At 32.9% G+C, this 22521-nt stretch overlaps 1 protein-coding gene across 1 annotated transcript; it reads right to left on the bottom strand.

Annotated features, from left to right (window-relative positions):
- Positions 1–6688: 6688 nt before the first annotated feature.
- LOC123658425 lies at positions 6689–21712 on the bottom strand. Its single transcript, XM_045593849.1, has 5 exons — positions 21493–21712; positions 13211–13343; positions 8580–8725; positions 8006–8147; positions 6689–7122 (listed from the first exon to the last, which is right to left on the bottom strand). The coding sequence occupies exons 1-5, from the start codon at positions 21527–21529 to the stop codon at positions 6909–6911; spliced, it is 672 nt and encodes a 223-aa protein (XP_045449805.1). The 5' UTR covers positions 21530–21712; the 3' UTR covers positions 6689–6908.
- Positions 21713–22521: the final 809 nt, after the last annotated feature.

Below are 22521 nucleotides of genomic sequence, written 5' to 3'. Positions count from 1 at the left end.
ACTGCACGATCTGTGGGATATTCTTAATATTTCGTTTCGTCATATCAAGGTTATTATTATGCTGTCTTTAATCCGGGCTTAAGTAATTTTGTTTTATATAAATTTTTTACACTCAATAATCATGCTAGACAATATTGTAACGTTCCATATAACTTCTAAATTGTTTTCAATAAAGATATATTGACAATAAAAATATACTCGTATTCATTCACATTCACTCGTTTATATAGGTATAACTCAGATATAGATATAGCTCGTATCATAGGTCGGGGAAAAAGCATTTTCGTATTTTCTAGTAAAAATCGCAACAAAGTCAGTATAAAACAGTTTTCCGCCACTTTTCATTTATTGTTTGTCTGCCAAAATGGGTGAATTGTACGAAAAAATTCGCTACATTTAACAGTTGGTATTACAGTTATAAAGTCGGGTACGGTAATAAATATTATATATATATTACAAAGACTCAAGGTGGGAATCGAACTTACAACCCTAGGGCTAGACAAAACGAAAATTTTGTAATTGTGAGTTACAAAATATTTACTTTGTTATACTTAAGTGCAGATCGCTATATCTATATAAATAAAAATGAATGTTAGCAACCTCGAGGATGGCTCGACCAATTCGGCTAAGTTATTTTTTATATGTTCCTTAAGGCCCACGGAAGGTTTTAATACTTTAAAAAAAAATTAAAAAAATAATTTTTACAATTAACTTTTGACCGAACGAAGTCTAGCCGGGCAGCTAGTAAGAAACAAATATTTTAAAATATTGAAACTATATAATAAAAATATTAACAACTTTAATAAAATCTTCAGCATGAAACTTAATATACTTACATGCGGTACCGTCATATATCAAGTAACATCAAGCTAGCATAACCAACTTACTTTGGTTATTAAGAAATTTCTTGTCCAAAATTAAATTAAATTTTCAATAAAATACGTGTTGTGTACAGTGTGAATTAATTAAACACAAGGAAAATTTATTCAAAAGGCGTTTCTTGACTAGAGGTAATTTTTTTGATGACGAAGAGTACATTTTTGTATGATGACCCACGCAAATATACCCTAGTTTTTTTTTAAATGCGGAGGTCTCTAGTTACTTACCATAGAAATACAAAACACTATTTGAGAGAGGTACTACTTGGCTGTGGTCTACTGTAAGATTGAAGTATTTCCGCAGTCGGATCACTCCAAATTTTAAACTGGATATTTCTTGCTTTGCCTCATCATCATTGCAGTGTGGTGTTTCAGCCTATGAGTATCCCAGTGGTAGGTTAAGACCTCTAGTGCATAAAGGAAAAGGGTTGGATTTTAATCCCCGAAACTGCTTTGCTACGTAAAACGGCGGAAAATTTCTCTGCCACGAATAACGTTTCATCATCAAGTGACTATGATAACAGGAACAAATAGCTTGAAGTACTCTCTGAGGCACGGGGGAGAGACCAACAAGGACTAATATCCAGAAATCAATATTAGTACAACTACAAATATCTATTAATTAATTATTTACGTAATAGTAATTATCATTGATGTAACAGTAATTACCAGCTGAACTAATTAGAAGAAAATTTTACAGGTGCTCACAAATAAGCTTGTTATGATTCAGCGTCTTTACGCTGATTGATGAGTAATGCTTAGTCGAATATAAACTTTAGCAAAAGTAATTAAGAAAATCCCTACTTGTTATTAAGATTTTATTAAAAAATTAACGAAAAAATGTACACACTTTATACATAATTAAACCCAAGTATCTAGTTTACCTATCTAATACCTAGTCATAAAACTCAGGTTCTCAGCTCTTTAACCATAATTAATTTATTTAATTTACGCTTACGCTTCAGCCTGTAATATCCCACTGCTGGGCAAAGGCCTCTTTTCTTATGTAGGAGAAGGATCAGAGCTTAATCCACCACGCTGCTCCAATGCGGGTTGGCGAATATATCCCCTTCTATGAGTAACGATTGCTATCAGGTGCACATGATTACAACCGGGACCGACAGCTTAAAGTACTCTCCGATGCACGTTGGGGAGGCACAAGGACTGCACTAACACCCAGACCATAGCAAACATCTGTGTGGCCAATACAAATGTTTGTCATGTGCAGGGATCAAACCCGCAACCGCCAGCGCAACAGTTACAAACCGTGCTGCGACCGTTGCGCCAATTATTAACATACTATCGCACTCCCACTTCTTACTGTCATCGATAGGCATAATTTACATACATTGCTGCATTTTACCAATATTGCGCCCATTGTACTTCATAACATAGCACTAACTTTAAACTTTGTTTGTAATGTATTTGTGGTGTACGTTTCAGCCTATCACAGTCCACTGGTGGTCGTAGGCCCAAATTTGCACCAATCTTTTCGGTTCTCCGCAGTTCTCAAGCAGCCTCCACCTGCAATTTACCGAAACGCGGTCTCTACTACAGGAGACTTCTGCTACAACGGCCATCGATCCTGCGACACAAGTGGCCAGCTTGCACTGTGACAGCAGACACTGCCACTTCAACTTGCTTATTCTACCGGCTATGTTGGTTACTTTTGCTCTCCCGCGGATATAGTCTCATTTCTGATCATATCTTTGTGAAAGACCCCGTGACGTCGTCATCGACCGGACGTTAGACGACTTTGAATTTGTAGACTAGTCCCTTCGTCCACGTCTCACGTATGTCAAAACAGAAAAAAAAACACCACTTTATCTTAAAAAGAGGATTAAACATTATTGCATACATCTAATGCAGTTTCGTTTTTGTAGCAATAAATTACTTTTAACATCTCTATCTGAATCTAAAATATAAAGGAATGACTCTACTACTAAAATCGAAAAATGTTTAAATTCTCTGCATTACGTAATCCATCAACCAAAGTTTTAGTAAATAAAATAAATATTTTTTAGGAACTATCTATTCTTATTATCGATTATTTTGACAATTAATTAAAACTATTGAAATAATAAAATTTGATGTAATCTGTTTTAGTCGCAATACTATTTTTGTAACAACTGTACGTAGGTTTTTATTGTCTGTACTCTGTGGTGTCTCTCAAGAATAAAGTTACACGTTAAAGTAGTTCTGATATTTTCATTAAAATATCTCAACAACTATTATATTTAAAATAGATTAAATAGTATGCAATAACATATGTTTAACATCTCGTTATTTGCTCACTCTTCCGAGAACTGCCTTATTAAATTACTTTCAGTAAAAATTACAGCGAAGTAATATACAATATATTTATATCAACTTTACCAAAATCCTCAGTTATATTTTTTATTATGTGAAAATTGAGGTATGAAGACTTCACAAGCACTTGTTATGGATAGGGTATAAATATTAATATTTACGGCAAGATATGACTGGAGGCTGTCCTTGTAAGTAATAATGTGATGTTTGATTTGTCCCTTATATGTATTTTTTTCATTTCCCGTGTACTGATATATACTGTCTTGTGAGTGTTGATAATTTTTTAATATGGACATTCTTTTACATAAATTTATTATATTTATAAGGATAGCTGTATATATATATCCCATCAAAAACATTTTCATGTAAAATGTTGCCAAGACGAGATCATATGGCTCGCACCGTCAAAAAGTTATCAGATCTCATGTAGAGCCAAGCTTCTTACTCTACACGCCCTAACTCTACAAGCCCTAACTTCACAAACTCTACACCTTAGTCAAAATATGTGGCTTGGCCGTTTCGCTACCGTCACGTGGGCGTAAGGTGAAAAATTTATTCACTGTTATAACTTTTCTGTTATACAATAGTTCTATTAAAGAAAAAATAAAAAGAAGAAGAATAATTGATATATAATACAAATAAAAATAAAAAGAGAAAATATATATCATCAAAATATATGGTATCTATAACATTGGCAGCCGGTAGTAACGAAACGGCCAAGCCACATATTTTGACTAAGGTGTGGAGTTTGTGAAGTTAGGGCTTGTAGAGTTAGGGCGTGTAGAGTTAAAAGCTTGGCTCTACATGAGATCTGATAACTTTTTGACGGTGCGAGCCATATGATCTCGTCTTGGCAACATTTTACATGAAAATGTTTTTGGTGGGATTTCACTTCTTTTTGTAAGTTGCTTATGACAATATTATAGCTGCATTTTACCTCCGACACATTTTATACCATAAATATCATCTTATCTTCACCATATTCGGTTTAAGCACGCTGTTATTGATTTTATGTTGAACTGATTATGCAAACGGTGACCTCCGCCAAAAATTAAATACCAAAATTACAAAATGTAAATTTTCGATATAAACTAATAACCGATTTTTATTTTTTATGTATTTTATTATTATTATTTATAACAATGAGTAACAAGGAGTCCCTATATCAATTTTCAGACCTGTAGCATCAAAATTTGCGGAAGTCTCATACAAACTTCCATCCCCTAGTTTAAGGAGTTGGGGGGGTAAAAGTTCCAAGTTTTAGAATTTTTTTGTTGTTTGTGTACTAATACTAGCTTATATACCAAATTTCAGTTTTCTGGGACTTCAGGAAGTACCTTAAGAATTTTGATGATCATCAGTGAGTGACGAAATCGGGGTTTTTTAGATATCAATAAAATCTAAAGTATAAGAGCTATGCAATTGAAACTTTATATGTTTAATAAGTCTACTATTGACATCATATCTCGAGAATTTTGTTTATCTCGTATAATCCAAACTCAAGTTATGAGGGTTCAAAAAAACGACGAAGCACTTCGAGAAAAGATAGGTAGTGCTTTTCGTTTTTTTTTTTTTTTGGCTCGTCTTGGCGGGGGCACTACCGTGCCCCCAGATATGTATATATGAATGTATATAGTGGGCAAGCATCGTATCATGGTATCATTCCACAGTATCACTAATATCAAACAACCTATTTATATCATTATCTAAACAAAAGAACACATTTTAAACATTTTTTTTTTGCCTTGTGTAAAATAACGACCAAAACTTTCAAAAAAATTTTAAAATTATTTTGATAATATTTTCTAACTCTAATGAATTATGAAAATTCTGAATATTATAAATAATAGTTGATTATAAGTACCGTCAACGATTATATACGAACGTTTGGACCTAAAGACATGGGTACACTTCAAGGGTATATTTTTAAATTGTTTTCCTATTACTTTTGTTTTAGTTTACGTATAAATGAAATTTCAAGAAGAGCGCCCACCGATAAACACACAGTGGTACCTATTCATATGCATAACATGTTTATTATTTTATTAAAGTTAAGTTGGCAATTGTCTTATCCTTGTTGTCAAACAATTTCCCTTCAATTATTAAGTTCGTTAGATTTCCCGCCAACGTTGTTAACGTCCATTTTTATGTTCATACTAATTTTTGTAATTATTTCGTAAATTAAAAAATATATATTTCAAGAAAAAGTATTTATTAAATAGTACCAATTGTGATAAGCAGTTCCTTTTACAATATACAAATATTTATTTCTATTTCAAACTCAAATACATTCAAGTTAACTTAAAATGCTTATTGATATTCACCACACAGAGGTTTAAATTTCACTATTTTTTGTATCGCTAATAATGCATCATGACAAACTTTTCAATAGATTAAAATATGCTGCACTATTACGTGTTGGCTTAATATTAAAGTATCAACGCGCATATCATTTGTATTAAATATTACGTATCCAATTATACACACAATATTATATATTACTGTATTATTTTTTCTGTTACAAGTACCATTTTGTACTTCATTTGCACGGCCCATGTATATAAAGTATTATATATTTGATATACATGGGCAGTGCAAATAAGGCAAAAAATAAAGGTCTCGTAGAGATAGCTAATAGCAATGAGACCGCCCTTGCGCTATGAAGATTTTATATTTATATTTTTTTGTATTCTCTTGTTTTTATTTACTTACTTGTAATTGAAATGAATACAATAAAGTTTTTTTTATAAATACTATCTTATCTATAAATATTTTGGCACATTAAATATCAAAAAGAGATACATATACATATATTCAAATAAAAATAAGACATATGATTTTAATTAGAAACAATTAATTTACTTTTAGAGATGTAAATATTACTGCCTATTAAAATAATTTCCATAACTAAATACTTTCCCTACATGGAAAAAGATACCTATGCCTAGCAGTAGGACGTTACAGACTGAATTAAATTATTTCAAAAACGTAATAAACGTCTACAGTTCAAGTACACAGTAATGGTAACACTATGGATAGAGGTAATTTAAGTCAGGTGTACAAATATTATTATAGCTTAAAATGAAGATTTACTTTCAAAACAACATTAAAATAAGTCTTTTTAAGATATTAATCTTTTATTAAGACATATTTTTTTTAAATATTAATCGTTTGTTTTTATAAATACAATGCGACAGCTAAAAAATTTCAAGTAATCTAATATATAAAATTCTCGTGTCGCGGTGTTTGTAGTTAAACTCCTCCGAAACGGCTTGACCGATCCTCATGAAATTTTGTGTGCATATTGGGTAGGTCTGAGAATCAAACAACATCTATTTTTCATCGCCCTAAATGTTAAGGGTAGTCGACCCCAATTTTTTTTTTAATTTTTAGATTAATTATTTCTCTTTTATTTTATTATGATTTGGCGTTGAAAAATAGCGTTTAGCGGCAAAACAACGTTTGCCGAGTCACCTAGTATTAAAGTAAAATACTTTTCATTCTATATTTACAACTTTGTTGAAGAATAATAGTTTAGAACACATTACAATTCTTTTGAATTATACTACTGATGAATCAAATTATTTTTAGGTACAATCGAAATTATGTTAATCATAAATAACAATGGTAGGATCTATCTTAATTACACCTTATATTCGTGATACACAACTCTGTTTAGGAACCTTCACTACGTATGTATGTATATTTATATAAAAAAATCTAAACTCTTGGAGGGTAAAGTAAAACTCCGGACATTGCTGTGAGTATTGGAGTGATTTGTGCTAGAGTTGCAGAACAGTGAGCACGTGGCTGAACGCTACAGGCTGCGACGTCTTGCGCGAGTACCCACGCCATGCGCCTAAGTAAGCTGGCGGCGGACGACGAACAGGCGCGCCCGGCTATAGCCACGCACGACATGAATAAATCACGAGCGCTAGAACAAGCGACAAAATAATAATAAAACAATTTAAAGAAGGCAGCTTGTAAATGTGTTACTACACCGCAATTGCAATGGGTTGACGAATTTGTTACACGTTTTACTATTTTTAGGAAACATGCAGGCTTTTTTACTTTCGCCGGCTACATTTTTGGCATAGAGAATCGGCATAGCGATTCAACAGGGAATGCTGTCAGCATTCTCGGCATCATTACACGCGAACATGATTCATACCGCAACTATCTGTAAATATTTAGTTCTTAAGATGTGAACTGTAAATATGTGTAATATTGTGAAGTTTCGAAATAAATGTTATTTCAAAATAAATTCTAGTATAGATAGTTAAGCTGTAAAAATATAATAATCTGATTTTAAAAAAGCCCTAAATGTATCGCTTTGACTCAAGTCATATTCACAAATAAACTATTATGTTTTGGAATTTAATTTCTTGTACTACAGTTGTAAAGAGTGATCAGATCATCACTTCAGCCAATCACGGTCCACTGCTGGACATGGCGTGAACTCATGTGTTGCCCATAGTTATCACGCTGGGTAGGCGGGTTGGTAACCGCAGGGCTGGCTTTATCGCACCGAGGACACTGCTGTTCGTCTTCGGCCTGTGTATTTCGAAGCCAGTAGTTGAATGGTTATCCCACCATCGGTCAGCTTTTTAAGTTTAAAGGTGGTAGTGGAAGTGTGTTATGCCTTAGTAGGGTGACTATATTCTTTACTGCCGTAACCACACAGTAGTACTACATCAGTCACAAGTTTACAAGTCAGGTCACGTCGAATCAACTATTGTAAATATGTGACAATATATATTTTTTTAAGTTGTTATTCAAATATAAATAGCTTATTAAAAAGGAAAAAAATACGTTACCAGCAGAGTTCTGCGTTTTTATTGAAGTAAACCATGTGATTTGAGCGTTCGGTTATGTCGCGCGCTGCTATTTGTAGCTCGTCCACGCAGTGTGACCAGACTGGCGATATTATCGCCCAACATGTCAGCTCCTTTAGAAAATCTGAGTGCAAACAATAAAAAATAGTTATAGCTATATAACATAATATTGAGACACTAAAATAAAATTATTCTAAGACACTAAGTACTTTATAAAATAACTAAACCGAGATATAAGACGTAACCTAAACTAGTTAGAAGCTAGCTTGTGTTCAAATAAATTGCATGCTAGGAGATAAAAAATTCGTACTTAAAACAATAAACACATTAAAAAAAAAAACATTTAGACTGTGAAGTACAATGGGCGGACTTATGGCTATTTAGCCATTTCTTCCAGACAACCCAAAAATACATATAACCTTGACTTAAAAATATGTTATGTCATAAACTCATTTTACTTGGATGTAAGATCTACCAGGGACAGTCTCTCCCAAATAATTTTAGCAAACATGACGACATAATGACATTATTTAAAGCATAAAAATTATGTTTATACCTTTTCGTAAGGCTGTTTCATTAGTACATAGGAATCGCATTAGGGCTCGTGCCCCACCAGTTTGTTGTTGTACAAGCTTCTGGCCGTCAGTTGGCAAACAGCGTTTGATCCATGCGTCCATACAACTCATGCCTGTCTGATAAGCTCTAAAAAATAATAATATCTTCGGTTTATATGCGTTTTAAATATATATCTTCCGCTTTAGCCTGTAATATCTCACTGCTGGGCATAGGTTTCTTTCCCCATGTAGAAGAACGATAAGAGCTTAATCCACCATGCTGCTGGAATGCGGGTTGGCGGATATATTCCCTACTATGAGTAACGATCGCTATCAAGTGTACATGATAACAACCGGAACCGACGCGACGGCTTAAAGTGCTCTCCGAAGCACAGTGGGGAGATCCATATGGACTGCACAAACACCCAAGCCATGGCAAATATCTGTATGGCCAATAGAAATGTTTGTCATGTGCGGGGATCGAACCCGCAACCGCCGGCGCAACAGCCAAAACCAGTGTTATGACCGTTGCGCCAATGCGTTTATAGATATTATTACATAAAGTAATTATTTATTACATTGCGTTTGAAATTAACTAAAAACTACTACAATTTCAAAGCTTTGTTGTACTGTATTATCATCGTAATACGTATGTATTTAATAATAAATAAGGAGTATAGAAACAAAGCAGTAATTATTTGTATGTAGAATAAACAAAGAGAAAAGTTTGCGATGACAGTAGTAATATTCCGGAGGATCCTCCGACGCTGGCACGAGATGCCAGGGTGGTTATGCCGGACTCTTACCGGTTATAAACCCCACGTGTGAGCAATCCTCCGCCGAGGTAGGGCAAATGGGGTTGCGCTGGAATTCACCATTTTGCCCCAGTACCGAGGGGCAAACCTTTCCTAACCCAACGTTAAAATTTTTGAAGAATATAATAGGTAACCTCCAAAATATTGTAATAACATTGTCCCATTATTATTTTGTTAATAATATAATAGTAATTTTTTTTGTATTAATATCTTCCGTGGGCCTTACAGAACATACAAAAAAAATTAGTCGAATTGGTCGAGCCATTCTCGAGTTATGCGCTTAGCAACATTCATTTTTATTTATATAGATTTATCATTTATTGTTATAATGGAAAAGGTGGATGATTGGATAAAACTTGACCAGGCTATCTCTATGTCCCACAATACCATTACATATTGTTACCTAGCACTGTGAGCAGGTGGCAAGTACTGTTTTCGCCGTATCGTCTGCTGTATTTTTTTATTTTTGTAATTAATATAAGTAAAACGCTAAGTATACATACATTACTTAATTTTGTAATGCACCTAACGTTAAAATGTAAACATGATGGAACATGATTTTCAAACATGACTTTTTTTTAACGTCTTTTAAGTGTATATGAAAAACGTCATGGCAAAATAAATATTTTCATTTCATGTGATTCAACAAATTGATCTGGCATGTACATAGGTCTGGCCATAAATACTGTTACAATTAAAAATAAACAAAATATTACACTTGAATTTTAAATCAGTCATTTTTGTCATGATTGTTCATTGTGTTTTCTCATTTTCGCGCCAATACATTGAAAAATATTTTCTGATATTAAAATGGAGGTGATAAAGAGAACCGAATCGTTGTGATTGCATTACACAAAGTAGGTCGGAAGCCAAATACAATTTTTAAAATTCTCCATACGCTTGGTATTAGTCAAATGTCTTTGCACCGGGCTATTGATAGGTACAATGAAACCTCCTCTGTTTGTGACACTAAAAAATCTGACCGTCCACTTAGTGTTTGTAAGTAAAACGAAACCAAAGCAGTAAGGGAAAGAATTCGAAGAAATCCTGTCCGATAGCAAAAGATTTTATCTTGGGGGATGAAGATAGCACCTAGAAGCATGACGCGTATTTTAAAAGATGATTTAGGATTTCTAGCTATAAGAGATGCACTGATCATTTCTTAACTGATAATTAAAAAAAGAATAGGGTGGAAAAATCAAAACTAGTACTTAAGTGTTACGTAAAGGGAGGTCATAGAAAAATTTTGTTTACGGATGAGAATTTTTTTACAATTGAGAATATTTTATAACAAACAAAATGAGCGTATTAGCGCTCAAAGCTCTAAGGAAGTTTCACACTTACGAAAAATATCATAGAATTCTTGCGATTAAATTAGTTTAATCACTACTTAAATTTTAATTTCTTTTCGTGCAACTCGGCGTTAGTCAACAAAGTGCAACGTAGGCATTATTCGACTTCAGTGATGGTTTGGTGGGGTGTTAGCTATGAAGGAGATATGACTATGTAAGTATTGATTTAAATCCAGTAAATATAGGCAACGAAAATATTTATCCGTTGTCCATTTATGATGGGTGTATTGAAAATTTATTTATTATTTAATAATTACATTATATATAAAAATGAATGTTTGTCTCTATCTCCTTTATAGAATCATACCACAGAAACAAATGACCGTGTGTATGTTATACTCGTAAGATATTTATTTATTTCTATTAAAAAAAAAAGAATCGTAAACTATGCATTTGATCACGTCATGATCTTTAGCAAAGTGTTGTGTATGAGCCCACAAAGGTTTCTGAGTTGATACGACCAAAAAAAAAATTAAAAATAAAAATAAGAGTAGTAAGGCGCGCAGGGCATAGCTAGTAAATTATAAAACTATAGTCTCCTTGAAATGCCCATTTTTATTCGTTGATGAAGAACTTCAATAAATTACTAAATAATGATAATATATTGTAATTAAATTATAAAAAAAAAAACTGTGACGACCCTCGTGCTGCGAATTATGACTTGCGGTGTCGGCTTGTCGTCAAACATTAAAGTCGTTAGACCACTGTATTTATTTGTACATTTTGTAGTGGTGCGTGCACCGTACAGGCGCTTATACACCGGCGATTACGGGTTCGATTCCCGCTCAGATGGATATTTGTATACCTACAAATATTTCTTTTTGGTATGGTTGTCTGTTTTTGTGGGTCTGCCCACCGTGCCTCGGAGAGCAAGTTAAGCAGTCTGTTCCTGTTGTTATCATAGACACCTGATATCGAATGTTACTCATGGTAGGAAATATATCCGCCAACCCGCAGTGGAGCAGTGTGGTGAATTAAGCACCGAACCTTCTGCTACATGGATAAAAAGGCCTATGCCTAGCAGTGGGATATTACAGTTTGAATCGTATTCTTAAATGGAACATAAAATAATATAAATTCCGAAACAACATTCGACACCTCGCGTCATTACGAGCTCTTGCAGGTAATTAAATTAGCAATTACTATAAAACCCTGTAATGCTGTGTCATTTTATTTTATTACATATCTCCTTTATATACTGACGAATAAGATTTTTACACTTTTTAACCAACTACCAAAAAAGGAGGAGGTTCTCAATTCGACTATATTTTTTTTTAAATGACCTCAGTTACCTCAGAACTTTTGACTGGGTGGACTGATATCGATGATTTTTTTTTATCATAAGGTGTTGCATATCATGTGGTTCCGTTAAAATTTAATTAAGATCCGACAAGTACTTTTTGAGTTATATCCAATAATGATTATATACTTGATTATTTTTTCATTGATCTACGTTGTGTTATACCGCATTTTCATGGGGTTTACCGATTTTGATAATTCTTATGCTTGTCATATACCTACTCTCGTTTAAATTTGATCGAGATCTGATGACCACTTTTTAGTAATCTTTAATAAGGCGTATTTACTGGACTATTTTTTGGTATCGATTGATGTCTTTGTCTTTATCCTAATTGATGTTTTTTTAGTTTGCGAGCAAACACAATTATTATAATTAAGTAATTTGTAAAAGAATGAATATTCTATCGTTATACTTAAACATATTTTAGAAGTAAAATACATCTTTTAGTATTTTTAGAGAACTGAATCGGTTTAAGGGATATAGCATAGGGATCGAAACTTACAATCATGATCAAGGGTAATAATTTCAATAATTTGAGTGCTGAAACTTTTATTTAAATACGTTTCTAATCAATGTCAAATGGTCGCATGGAGAGAATTTTGTAATGGTTTAAAAAAATAAAGATCATATAAATAATCCTACATCATACAAAAACTACAAATTTTTTTAAGCCCTTACCTAAGTCTGATAATAAAAATTAAAAACTAATAATTATAATGAAAATCAAATTGCCACTAAATTTATTTCAATTAAATAGGTAATTTAATTTTTCTTGTTCCCAGAACGTATCTTTGTAATTCTATTCAAACTACCATCCCACATTCACGGTTTATGTGACAGCAATTAAAGCTTTTTACTTTCAAATACTGATTTATAAGAATTTATTTCATGTAAAGAAAAAATTGTCTTTAAATATAAAGAAAGGTATAATTTAATAGAACCACTGGAAGTGCTTTATCAGGCTGTCTATTCGACTTCGCTTTTTTATTACAAGCTATCAAATTATTTGACACACATGGTTACTGCTCTGTACTCTACGACTTCCTTATTACAAATTTCGATGCTAGGGCTTATAGTCCTTTGAATAAACTCAATACAATAAACACATACAGAGAGAAATAATATTGATTGTCTTATTTTTATTTATTTTTTGAGTTTTTTCTCACTGGCAATGTGCATCCAATTCTTCCTTAGTACGAGGTAAGCCGACGGGCGTCCGTATTTGCTTTATCATGTCGACACATATTTGTAGCTCGCTTGAGTCGCAACTGTCTTCGCTTAGCTGTGCTTTGCCGGCTTCTGTAACAAATATTTATTTATTTATTTGGCAGGAACAACAGCTGGAAAATACAATGTACAAAATGATATAGAAATAAAAAGCTCCCAATAGTTCCCAACTGGTAGTCACAAAATAAGGAAGTATAAAAAAAAACTTTACACTACACATTAGTCGTTGTAACAAGAACACGTATAGATTACAAAATGTGGTTAATGATATGATAAAATAAACTAAAGTATAATAATCTTAATATAATATATATAAAAGCGAAAGGTCACTCACTCATCACGAAATCTCCGAAACTATAACACTCACAGACTTGAAATTTGGCAGGTAGGCTCCTTATAAGACGTAGGCATCCGCTAAGAACGGATTTTACGAAACTCGACCCCTAAGGGGGTAAAAGGGGGGTTGGAAGTTTGTATGAAAGTCCTATGTTTTTGAAGTAAGAGACTTGAAATTTAAAATATAAGCTCTATAGATGGTGAAAAGGTGTCCAAATAATGTATCTTTAGAAATCAACTCCCTTTTGGGGTTAAAACGGGGGATGGTAGGTTGACTCACTCATCACGAAATCTCCGAAACTATAACACCTACAAACTTGAAATTTTGCAGGTAGGCTCCTTATAGGACGTAAACATCCGCTAAGAACGGATTTAACGAAACTCGACCCCTAAGGGGGCAAAACGGGGTTGCAAGTTTGTATGAAAGTTCAATGTTTTTGAAGTAAGAGACTTGAAATTTAAAATGTATGCTCTATAGATGATGAGAAGGTGTTCAAATAATGTATCTTTAGAAATCAACTCCCTTTTGGGGTTAAAACGGGGGATGGTAGGTTGACTCACTCATCACGAAATCTCCGAAACTATAATACCTACAAACTTGAAATTTAACAAGAAGGCTTTTTATAGGGCACAAACATCCGCTAAGAACGGATTTTACGAAATTCGACCCCTAAGAGGGTAAAACGGGCGTTAGAAGTTTGTATGAAAGTCCTATGTTTTTGAAGTAAGAGACTTGAAATTTAAAATGTATGCTCTATAGATAGTGAGAAGGTGTTCAAATAATGTATCTTTAGAAATCAACTCCCTTTTGAGGTTAAAACGGGGGATGGTAGGTTGACTCACTCATCGCGAAATCTCCGAAACTATAACAATAAAAACTTGAAATTTGGTAAGTAGGTTCCTTATAGGGTGTAAACATCCGCTGAGAACGAATTTTACGAAATTCGACCCCTAAGGGGATAAAACGGGGGATGGAAGTTTGTATGAAAGTCCTATGTTTTTGAAGTAAGAGACTTGAAATTTAAAATGTATGCTTTATAGATAGTCAGAAGGTGTCCAAATAATGTATCTTTAGAAATCAACTCTTTTTTGGAGTTAAAACGGGGGATGGTAGGTTGACTCGCTCATCACGAAACCTCCGAAACTATAACAGCTACAAACCTGAAATTTGGCACGTAGGTTCCTTATAGAGCGTAAACATCCGTTAAGAACTGATTTTACGAAAATCGACCCCTAAGGGGATAAAACGGGGGTCGGAAGTATGTATGAAAGTTTTATGTTTTTGAAGTAAGACTTGATATTTAAAATATATGCTCTATAGATGGTGAGGAGGTGTCCAAATAATGCGTCGTAATCTATATATATATATATATATATATATATATATATAAGAGAAAGGTCACTAACTCACTCATCACGAGAACTCAAAAACCGTTAGCAGACTCCGCTAAGAACGGATTTTACGATATTCCACCGCTAAGGGGGTTTAATTGGGTTTGATAGTTTGTATGAAACATATACAGCCTGAAAATAAAACTAAAAATGTGGTGTATAGAGAGGTTTTATAAAAATAATTATTAAATTATACTAAATTGTACCTTTTAAAAAGTTTGATAAGCATTTCAAGTGACTGAAATAAAAAAATAATTTGCGTTAAACATCTTAATAGTAATGCATATCTTCATAACCACGCGGACGTAATAGCGGGCAACAGTTAGTTACAACATAAAACAAAGTCCCCAAAAGTGTATGTGATCGAATCGCTCAAATCTACTGAACGGATTTTCATGCGTTTCACCATTGGAGAGAGGGCTCCATCCACCATTGGCAAGAGGAAGGTTTACGGAACGGCTAAGCCGATTTTGATGAGAGTTTCACTGGAAGTTTGCCGGGAAAACTTTGTGACACACTAATTTCAACGCGGGCGAAGCCGCGGGCACAGCTAGTAATATATAAAGTATAGTATAATAATAAAAATATAAATAATTTAAGTAAACAAAGTTAGCTGCAGTCAAACTATAGATACAATTATAAAACTATACATATATACAATTATAAAACTATACAATTACTTATTAAAGAAAGTATTACTTGAATGTATAAAAAAAGGTTACTGCAAATTAGAGCTGAGTAACCCAGTACCAGTAGTGTAGTGAAATCATTGTAATAAAACATGCGAGTTTCGAGAAATATATCACATAATATAACGTTTTACTATCGATAAATTGTAAAGGGACGTAGTCCTATTAGTAGAACATTACTGACAAGATGTATGTTACGTACAAGATGTATTTTATATGCTTAAAATAATTCCGTTACTTAGTACATTTATTACAGAATGTATGAATTTTATTTATTTATTTAAACCATTAAAAACTTATACCTAACATTACAGGGAACCCTATGCGTTTATTATGTTACAAGAAAGATTATTATAATAATTTCACAGAACTGTTGTATATATAATACAAATCAATTTAAATAATTCAATAAAACAATTCAAAATAATAATAATAATAATTCTAAATCTAATTAATTAAATAATCAAATATCAGAAGGCTATGCTGCATATAGAATTATTGGCTAATAATAAACATAAAGCACGTTAAAGATACACAAGAGACGTCACTCTATAGGTTTTAATATATAATTACCATTTGTGTGCTCCTTTTGAACCTACATCAAATACCAATAAATAAACAATAAAAATCAGCACTTTTTTGGAGTTTACTCCTTAAGAATCGATTTCCATATTTTTTATACCGGGAGCATGAGAAAAATATGAGGAGAAAAATCTACTGAACGGACGTTCCGGTAGATGGCGTTACGACGTTTTCTAATAACGCCGTCTATTTGAACCCGATTGGGTTTCAATAGATGGCGTTGTTTGACTCGCGTAATTACCATTTGATATGGTATTAATCTTTTTTTAGACTAGTAAGCTTTTCTGTGCCTATTTAGACAGTCCATCTGAAGGAGTAACTTCCAGCCGTGCAAACAAGCGTACGGCTTATCTGATGATAAGCGATTACTGTAGCTTATAGATGTCTCTCGACAATAGAAACTATAGTATCTCGCAACACTAGAAACATCGTAAGCGCGTTGCCGAGCCTATCCCCTATTCCCAGGAGCTCTGATGATACCTTACTCATCAACATTAACACAATATTGCTCAAAAACAGTATAATTTAGCTGTGATCTTCTGTAAGGGAAGGTAGGGCAAAGCATGGAATTTCCTACTGTGTCCTATCTCAGTTTAAAGTCTTCAGACTATTGCAAAAATCTCTCAAATTAGAATAATTGAAACTACCAAGCTTAATATAATTTTAAATTTCCTTTCAACTACCATTAACTCACTCGGATTAAAATTTCGTCGACGCCTACGAAAACCCCAGAGTTATAGGAGCTTTAATATTCTACAAAAAAAAAAACCAAAAAATATATAAAAACCCGTGTATGCCTTAAAAATTAAAAAAAAAAAAATTTAAAGTATAAATGTTTTGAATACGCTCGAGTTTATTTAATTGATCTTCCCTGAGGTCGAGGTAACAGGTGTCGGCATAGTCGAGAATATATAGAAGGATGGACGATGCCAACGCAATCTTGGCGGGAATTGGCAAGAGATTTTGTAACCTACGAATGGAACTAATAGCAGAAAACATTTTACGACTAACTTACATAATCTGTGAATGCCAGGTCATATTTTGGTTATAACACCTAAATTTTTCATTTCTGAATTGGAAGGAATAACGTTGTTGTTAAATATAACTAACGTCAAAAGTAAGTGGTCCAAACTTTTCACAGGATTTACTTTGAGACCAAATGAGTTACTCCAATTAACAATTTCGCTTAAGTCGGAGTTAATTGAGTTAATTGACTAATCATGAAATTTCAAAAACAGCTGTACGTATTAAAATGAAATTTAGCAGGAAGGTAGCTTATAGTAGGTAGACGACCGCAGAGAACGGATTTATCGATAGGGTCGAATTAAAGGGGTCTAAAGGATCTCACAAATTTGTATGAAAGTTATATGAAACGTATTACTTTAAGGAATATACGAGTATAACCCGCTGTGGAGTAGCGTGGTGGATTAAGCTCCGAACCCTTCTGATGGCAATGTTTAACAATATGCTGCTTATATTCTTTAATTGATTAAATATATAATATCATATTTAAGCATTAGATATATTTCATCAATAATAAGGATAAGTTTACTTCGAAGTTGTCTTGAAAATTTTGTTATTTTGCTGAAGGCTAGGGTTTTAGTTATAAAAGAGAATTAATTAAATTTGCGTCCACTTGGTCTAAATAAGTGTCGTATGATATTATCCGAAAAATAAATCTGTCGTCATCCAAAACAAAACAAAGAATAATATATCTGCCAAAAATTTATTTAAAGTTTTGCTACGCTTTAATCTTTGGGTTTCTTTCAAATCGGATACGATAGGAACTTTCATAAAGTTCTTAAAAACAAATGATCTATCTTAAATAATTGAATTTAAAATAAATATATTAAATGGACATAATGGATGAATTTTGTTTGAGTTAAATACACTAATTTCTGGGTATCATTTAATATGAATTTCAAGCCAAATTTATGATTTTTATATCGTAAATTATACCATAGAAGGCATCTTAGTATGTAATATGTAATTTACAGTTCTTATTATGCGATTTACTTGTATCTGTAGCATACCCATAAGAAACATACTTGAATGTATAGTTTAAAAATTTAGGTTTAAAGAACTTTATTTCTCAAGAACATTACAGTTCACTTATGAGTATTGTACATATAGATACTTTATTTAATATGTAACAAACAGTTTGACCGTATTTGTTTAAATAGTTAATGACTCAAAAAAGGGAAAGGTAGCAATAAAGAATCATGTTTATAATTATTTGTTTACTACGAGTATTATGAATCATATTGCGAACATGGTTTAATTTGTCTTTTCGTTTGATTGAAGGTAGTTGATAAATTAATGTGAAAGTTTATGAGTAATTTTTTTGTTGTGATTGTATATATATATATATACGCTTCAGCCTGTAATATCCCACTACTGGGCATAGGCCTCTTTCCCCATGTAGGAGAAGGATCAGAGCTTAATCCACCACGCTGCTCCAATGCGGGTTGGCGGATATATTCCCTACTATGAGTAGCGATCGCTATCAGGTGTACATGATAACAACCGGGACGGACGGCTTAACGTGCTCTCCGAGGCACGGTGGGGAGACCCACAAGGACTGCACAAACACCCAGACCACGGCAAACACCTGTATGGCCAATACAAATGTTTGTCATGTGCGGGGATCGAACCCGCAACCACCAGCGCAACGAGTACAATCCATGGCTGTAACCGTTGCGCCAACGCGGCGTCTCATAAATCTATACTGGTTTTGGAAAGCAGATAGTTCTTACGAATGTTCTTAAAAGTGGACAGCGATGAGCTTTCTTAAATGAATTTTGGGAGATTATTCCAAAGGTTAGAGTAGCGGGTACAGAAAAGGAATTTAATGGGATCGATTGGTGTTATTGCTAGGAACTTCAAACATCGTTGTTATGCAAGGCCGCCTAGAGCGTGTGGGGGCAGGAAGCAATTTGAAACGGGATCGAAGGTAAGGAGGAGCCTTTTGATCGTGGAGTATGTTATAAAGGATAGAAAGGATATGCATATCAAGGCGAAGGTATATAGGCAGCCAATTGAGTTTAGTACGAAAGTGGGAGATGCGATCATATTTGCGTAAACCAAAAATAAAACGTATAGCAAGATTTTGTAGACGGTCTGAATTACTAAATAGCTCCTGTGCCACATCTAAATAGCAGACATCTCCATAGTCGAGAATGGATAAGAGAAGGGATTGCTCAAGCAAAATTTTGGTTTTAAATAATAAAAATAATCGGAGACGCTTCAGACAGTGAAAGGTGTGCATTTTTCTGCTGACCTCGCTTACATGAGATATTTATTTATTCATTTTTTATTTATATTTAACGCAAAATACGAATATGCAAAAGTATTAATTAAGACTCTTCATGAATATAAAACGACATATCTTGGGATCACTAATATTGTATAACTTTGACAACGCGTTGTTAGCACAACGGTCACAGCGCTGGCTTATGGCTTTTACGCTCGCAGTCGCAGGCACATGGCATACATTTGTATTGGCCATACAGATGTTTGCCGTGATCTGGGCGTTTGTGCCTATATATTGTGTGTGGGTTTCCAGACCCCCGATTCAGGAGTAAATCCTACTGTGCCGTTGAGTGTGAGGCTGTTATTTACTTATTTACTTTAACTAGAACAATAAACCAAGAAATTGTGTATGTATTGTGGTATATCTGAGGTTAGATAAACATGTATATTATAATATAGTTTCAGAAAGTTTACGTTGATATGAGTTTGTATAATAAACATATCAAGACAAATAAATTTATAAAAATAAATTAATTTGGAGTGTCTGTTCGTAATATTAAAATAATCGCTTTTCACTAATTGTATATAGATGTATACACGCTACATATACCAAAATAACATATTTTACAATTTTTGTCTGTCTGTCTGTCTGTTTATTTATTTATTTTATACTTTATTGTATACCACAAATATATTACAAACAAAGCATAAAGATAGTTACAGACAGTGTTTGTTCCGGCTAATCTGATGTAGTAAGGAGTAACTTAGGCTACTTTCATTTTAGAAATTTATTCATTTTATAAATATGCGAACTGAATAATAACTTTTTTTATTAAATTCTATTTAAACTTCGATTTTAACTTAAATTAAAGAAGTCGTGGGCACAGCTAGTAATAATATAAGAGGATTATAGTAAATAAAGCACCAGGTGGGTATTTTAGAGGCAGCTAGTTACGTCTGCAGTACTGGTGTATAGGCCAGTATTGAGGAATCAATTTAGAGTTAATAAATTATATTTTATTTTTCTACATTCCACATCAGATTTTAAAAGTTTTTTCTCGAAACAGCTTTTTCACAATCGGTGACCATGGTATCTCATAAACTAGTGAATCGATTTTGTTGAAACTTTGTATACGTTTTCTTTATATTAAAAAGGAGTCTTTGGTCGATTGTTTTTTTTTTTTTTTCGATTCGAGGTGGTTTTTTAAATTCTTTATTACAGCCATACAGCCTTAAAGACTAAGTCAGCTCATAAGTCTTAAATACTAGATCTGTGTACAATTATTGTAAAGAGTGGAATATGAAACTGAGGGTTCTGTCCCTGAAAGTTGTTGTAAATTTAGAGCTAAAAACGTTATGGAAAAGAAAAAGTCTTTCCCTGATTCGCAGTGTTTTTTTACATTAAGAAAAATGTAGCGAACGATTCAATTATTTCAAAAATAATATTTTAAGAAATTCTTCGATCAAGGACTAGATAATACGATACAAAACGTAATTCATTCACTTTTTTATTTTAGATGACGGGTTAGAAACTAGAGTGGTCACCGCAAATGCCTTTATATTTATTATTTTTTTAATTTCAATAATACGCCCAGTATTATTGAAATTAAAAAAATAATAAATACATATAAAGTAGTCGAAAATATAGCCTTTAATTTTGTTAAAGAAAATCACAAAAATATGCTTTTAAATCGGCTGTCAACTAGGTGTAACACTTTGAGAAGAAAATGTACTTATAGAAATGGAATGGAAGCAAATCGTTAGTAATTTTAGTGAGTTGATTGATTGTTACAAACTAGAGAAACAGAAAAATGAATATGCTATACCTTTATGCTTAATAAAATATGCGATTATACTTAATTAAGTATTTAAACACAACCAACATAGCCCAGCAACACAACCACAACCAGCTAGAAATTAGGAAAAAATTAATAATTTATTATTACAAGTAGGAATACAAAAAAACTTACTAGCAATTAAAATAGTTGTAAAAAGAAAGATTAACATGATTCCAAGCCAATTAAAAATTGACCATAAATTTTATATGAACAGAAGTCGAACGTTAAACAATTTTATCAATATTTTCACTATAACTTTGTCTTCGTTAACTCCAGTTAAACTTCAGAGACACGCTCCCGATTTATACCGACTCATACGATACGTCCAACCCGGGGTAGGACTCCCGCTAGACTAACGGCAGTCGAGATCTGGAATACATTATATTATTGTTACAAAAAATAACTACATCACCAAAATAAATGATTAATTTGATAAGCAATAACTTGTTATTTAAAATTAAATCCTAATTTGTTTCTCTATTTAAAAATCAGATGTAAACTTATAATTTTTTTTTGTTTCTCTATTTTTTGACATTGTATTTTTTCTGCACAAATGACTTTGATGACGTGTATATCTTAGGTGTCAGACTCTGAATCTTTGGTCTGGGAGTAACATTACCATGAAGGAATGCTTTCCTCGGGCAGCTATTTATAGGTAATAGTATTTTTTCGAAAGAGCATAACGTGTAATGGTTGCAGCACCCATTTGTTTAATATAGGTCTGTTAAGCCTTACCTTATTGTTATGCGTTGTTAAGCGTTACCTTAGGCCTAAACAAAACATAGAATCTTTATGTGTATGTTAATTATTTATTGGATATATAAGAAAAAACTGAAATAAAATAACATGTTAATTAAAGTCAACGAATAAGAGCCCTTTTAGTTAAGTACCTATTGGTTAAGATCGTCATAATACTTCACTGTTTGTGATATTTGTATTATACTTTGTAATGCTATAATATAGAATTCTCTTATATTATATATTATAAAAATTATGCCTCTAAATTGGTGTAATATGCTTTTAAAGTTTGTATCGCAAGTCTATAATTTTTAAAAACAGCGTGAAACTTTATTTCCAGAGTATTAATTAAAATGAGCATATATGTAGCGTATATGTGTTTCAGCAGTTGTGGAAATTCTACTTTTAAAGGAGTAAAATAGA

The sequence above is a fragment of the Melitaea cinxia genome, chromosome 12, assembly GCF_905220565.1.
Source record: "Melitaea cinxia chromosome 12, ilMelCinx1.1, whole genome shotgun sequence".
NCBI lineage: Eukaryota > Metazoa > Arthropoda > Insecta > Lepidoptera > Nymphalidae > Melitaea > Melitaea cinxia.
The sequence above is the reverse complement of the archived record's forward strand: the minus strand, read 5'-3'. Positions and strand labels throughout refer to the sequence as shown.

Excerpts from the sequence above, each read along its gene's own strand:
- LOC123658425 (XM_045593849.1), bottom strand. The coding sequence starts at position 21,529 with ATGTTAATCTTTCTTTTTACAACTATTTTAATTGCTA. Across the intron at positions 8,148-8,579 it reads TGAAACAGCCTTACGAAAAG|ATTTTCTAAAGGAGCTGACA; the intron begins GTATAAACATAA and ends GTTTGCACTCAG. Across the intron at positions 7,123-8,005 it reads AAAAACGCAGAACTCTGCTG|CGCTCGTGATTTATTCATGT; the intron begins GTAACGTATTTT and ends CGCTTGTTCTAG.